At 52.4% G+C, this 3,933-nt stretch overlaps 1 protein-coding gene across 1 annotated transcript; it reads left to right on the forward strand.

Annotated features, from left to right (window-relative positions):
• Positions 1-242: 242 nt before the first annotated feature.
• LOC140515519 (kita-kyushu lung cancer antigen 1 homolog) lies at positions 243-2,653 on the forward strand. Its single transcript, XM_072626274.1, has 2 exons — positions 243-704; positions 2,338-2,653. Exons 1-2 carry the CDS (start codon positions 606-608, stop codon positions 2,626-2,628), a joined length of 390 nt encoding a protein of 129 aa, XP_072482375.1. The 5' UTR covers positions 243-605; the 3' UTR covers positions 2,629-2,653.
• The last annotated feature ends 1,280 nt before the right edge of the window (positions 2,654-3,933 follow it).

Below are 3,933 nucleotides of genomic sequence, written 5' to 3' on the forward strand. Positions count from 1 at the left end.
TGGAAGGAGCGGTTTCAGGTGGGCTAGGCCACGAGCATGGCACTGGTCCCCATCTCTGGCTTGGCACCGCCCCGGCCTGGCGGCCGTGGACGTGGAAGAGTGCGGGCCAGGTATGGCTGGCCAGGGTTCCAGCCCGGGGGGCGGGGTCGCGCTCGAGGCCTACGTCCCTCCAGGACGCCCAAGAACCTGCTTTGTGACCTCATCAGGGGGCACGAAGGGCAGACGGCCGCGCAGACTGAGCCAGGGAGAAGCCGCGGGCAGGCTCGTCGTGCGCAGAGGCAGGGCGCCTTCCTCCTGTCCGCTGCCAGGCGCGAGGCTGGCCGGCCCCTGCCTCGCCATCTCCCTCCCTTTGTGTCCTTCCTCAGTCCCCTCCCGACAGACACTCTCTCCCTCGGGGCCTCCTTCTTGCTTCCCTCACCCTCCCGCCCGCAGCCGTGCCCTGTTCGCTGCCGCGCTGGCCCCCACCGTCCTCCTTGTCCTCGGCGTCGTCAGCGTGCTCCTGTCCTTGTCCTCTTCATCCTCCTCGTGTCCTCGTCGTCCGCCTGTCCTGGTATCCTCGTCGCCTGCCCAGCCTCACCTGGCGCACCTGTGCCTGTCTCCCGACTATGCCTGTGAACTTGGGGCCAGCTTTCCTCCTGCTCAGCGCTGCCATCTTGGCCAGCCTCTCTGCCCTGCTGTGGATGATGGGCTGCAGGTGGTTTAAGGTAGACAGTTGAGCCACAGCTTAGAGAAACAGGCAGACAGAGGCAGAGAGAGAGAGAGAGGAAAGGGGAGGAGGAGGAGGAGGAGGAGGAGGAGGCGGGGCAGGAGAGGAGAGACACCCCATTGGAGAGAGAGAGTGTCACTGCCCCTCCCCCTTCCTCTGCCCATGCCAGGAACCCCTTCCACCCTCAGCCCCTTGCCCACTTCTGCCTCCCCTCACCCCTTCACTCCTCACTCCAAAAAGGGAGACCAAGTTCCTTGGAAGTGGTGAGCCAACCTAGGGAGACCCTCTCCTTCCCTCTTCCCTCCCCCCACAGGGAGCCCAAAATACAGGTAGCCACCAAAGCAGCTACCTGGAGGCAGCTCCTGAGGCCTCTGTTGGGGGCCCTCTCCCACTCCTTATCACTCCAGCTCTGGCCTCCACTGCTTCTCTTGGATTCTCCTGCTTTCCTCTCTCTTTCTCCCCCTCTCCTGTGAGTATGCCTTAAGCTGCCCACTAGCACCTGTTCTCTGTGGGCACCACTGAGGACTTCTCCAGGTAGCTCAGGCCCAGCCTCAACAACACTGAAATGTATTCTTGGAACCTGGGTACTTGAGGGGGAGCAGGTGGAGGGGGAGCGGGAGGGGAAGGTTCTGCTGTGGAAAACAGACTTGGCGTTGCCTGCTCCCAGCAAGCTCCAGTAATCAAAGCCTAGAAATGATAGGAGCTAAGGGCAGCTGTACCTTGACCTGGAAAAGGCACTTTTCTATGAAGAATGCATTTCTTTTTGAAAATCAAGCCACTGGTCTTAGTTCATAGGCAGGGTGGCCTTCCCTTGGGCAAAGTCTGTTCACATATGTTGACTTTTAGGTCAACTAAGTGTTCTTGCAACTTCTAGTTCATTTGGCTCCATCCTGCAACCATGCCCAAGGAGAGTTTTGAGCAGTTAGACAAGGAGAGGAGGGAAACCCTCCTGGCAGGCTGGGCTGCTTTAGCATGGCTTCCTGGGCCTAGTAGATGTTCATGTTCTCCTCACTGCTGCTGAGACCACTATGGCATGTAGAGCATCAAGAATGCTTCCTCTGGTCAGGAAAGGTGTTTCCATGCAAATTCTGGTGCTGATGAGTTTGAGAATGGGCCAGTAATTGTTCCTCACTGAAAGAGCCTTTGCTGTGTCCTTCAGGGAGATGGGGACTGTGTGGGCATGAGTCTCAGGGGTTGTAAGTCAGTGGAGAGAAATCAGTTCTTAAATGGGGGCTAGTGCAGGCACTCCTCATGTACCTTACATCCCTGTGGCTCAGAACCTGGGCACATTGACCTTGATCTGGTTGGTCAGCCTGATCCTGGCTCTTGAATTCTTGCAGTGCTGAGGCTGGGGAGACATCCTGTGAGTTCCTGAGCCTTGTTTTCCCAGCCCAATTTAGAGAAAGAACCCCCAGCGCCTAGCTGGGTACCATGCGCAGCCTAAGTGTTTCATCAGTGTTTACCAAGGGCTTCAGACTCAGAAGGGCCAATCAAAGTATTTTCTACCTCTTATCTTTGGAAAGGTTAGAGGTGAGGTGGAGGGAACAGGCACAGGTTCCACATCCTCTAACTACTGGTCGGAGATTTCCAAAGTCCATAACCACAGATGCATAATTTCTTTCTTTTTCCAGAAAAACATCCATGAAACCACAGCAGACAATCATGATGTTGCCTCAGAAAACAATAGCGATACTGCTTTGTCAATGCGGGAGCTGTCCCAAGGCACCCGGAATGATTTCGCACATTCACGTGCCTTGCAGCAAAGAATTCTGGTAAACCTCAGAGCAGTGGAGCATAACCTGGCCGAACTTCGCCAATTTCTACTTGCTCGGCGCATAAATGCAGAAATAACCTACCGAGAGATGTGTAAAAGAGAGATCCGAACCGCAAAATTGAAGCAAGCTAAGAATAAAAGTCACTGAATACACACAGAACTCTTGATTTTCGTGATATCATAGGTATCTGTATGAGGCAGCTTGGTGGCTCAGTGGCTAGAGGACTTGACCTGGAGTCAGGAAGGGCCCGAGTTCAAATTCATCCTTATATACTTGCTAGCTATGGGAGACTGGGTCAATCAAGTCCATGAAGGGGCCTCAAGTGCAAATTCTCTTAAGGTGCTCTTTGCTCAAAGCCTAGAAAGTGTTAACTGATCATAGTCAGGTCCCTCCAACTACCCTTTCTACATTTTACCCTCCACTCACAGCAGGGGGCTGCCACAAATCCTTTGGAAAGCCTTGACATTTTTAATCCTAAAATCTTCTTAGTGATCTTAAACTTGACTATCCAGCATTCAAGGACTCAGTTTCCTTTCAATCACATAAAGGGTTTTCTATTCTGAGGTCTGTAAAGGGCTTGTAAAGTTTCATCCTTAGACACTTCTGTGTGCACCCAAGGGACATTCAGCTCCAGAGGCCTCAGGTTCAGGCAGAATGGGTGGAGGGGCCTCTAGTCTAATTGCCCTTAAGGTCCTGTTTTCTCTGTGTCTGCAGACCTTCAGATGGTCACACTCAGGTTCCATAAGCTCTCTTTTCTACCTTTTACCCTCCATTCAAAATCCTAACATGTTGTAAGTGATCTGACACTTCATTATCCAGCTCTCTAGATCTCAGCTTCCTTTAGAGGCACATGAAATGCATGGACACTAAGACCTGTGAAGGACGAGACCCGTTTATTCCTTGGACTTTTCAGGCTGATCATGCAAGGACCATGAGGCAGAACTCATGGATAGTGGTCAAGTGCAAATCCCCTTGAGGTCCTCTTTGCTCTAGGCCTGGGAGACTGTAGGTGATCCCAGTCACATCCCTCAATCTCCCTTTTCTAAATTTTATTCTACATTCACAACAGGAGGCTGACTCACAAGAGTTGGACCAGCGTGACCTTTTTACTCCTAGGATCTCATTAGTGATATTACATGGGCTATCCATGTGTCCAGGACTCTGTTTCCTTTAGAGTCATAGAAAGGTTTTGGATTCTGAAGAGTCTAAAGGACCTGCCACTTTTTGTGCTTGGACACTTGTGGGTGCATGTACAATGGACATCTAGCTCTCTAGGTCTCAGTTTCAAGCACATTGCATGGATGGGCCTCAAGGGCAAAAGCCCTGAAGGTAATCTTTGCTCTAGGCCTAGGATACTGTAGGTGACCACCTTGAGTTCCCTCAAGCTCCCCTTTCTACAGTTTAACCCAACTTCACAGCAGGGGGCTTGATAACAGGCTTTGGAAAGCCTGG

The sequence above is a fragment of the Notamacropus eugenii genome, chromosome X (assembly GCF_028372415.1).
Source record: "Notamacropus eugenii isolate mMacEug1 chromosome X, mMacEug1.pri_v2, whole genome shotgun sequence".
Taxonomy (NCBI): domain Eukaryota; kingdom Metazoa; phylum Chordata; class Mammalia; order Diprotodontia; family Macropodidae; genus Notamacropus; species Notamacropus eugenii.

What these genes read in the sequence shown, in the direction of transcription:
- LOC140515519 (XM_072626274.1), top strand. Translation starts at nt 606, where the DNA reads ATGCCTGTGAACTTGGGGCCAGCTTTCCTCCTGCTCAGCGCTGCCATC. An exon ending in TGGGCTGCAGGTGGTTTAAG is followed by an intron (nt 705 to 2,337) that starts GTAGACAGTTGA and finishes TTCTTTTTCCAG; the next exon opens with AAAAACATCCATGAAACCAC.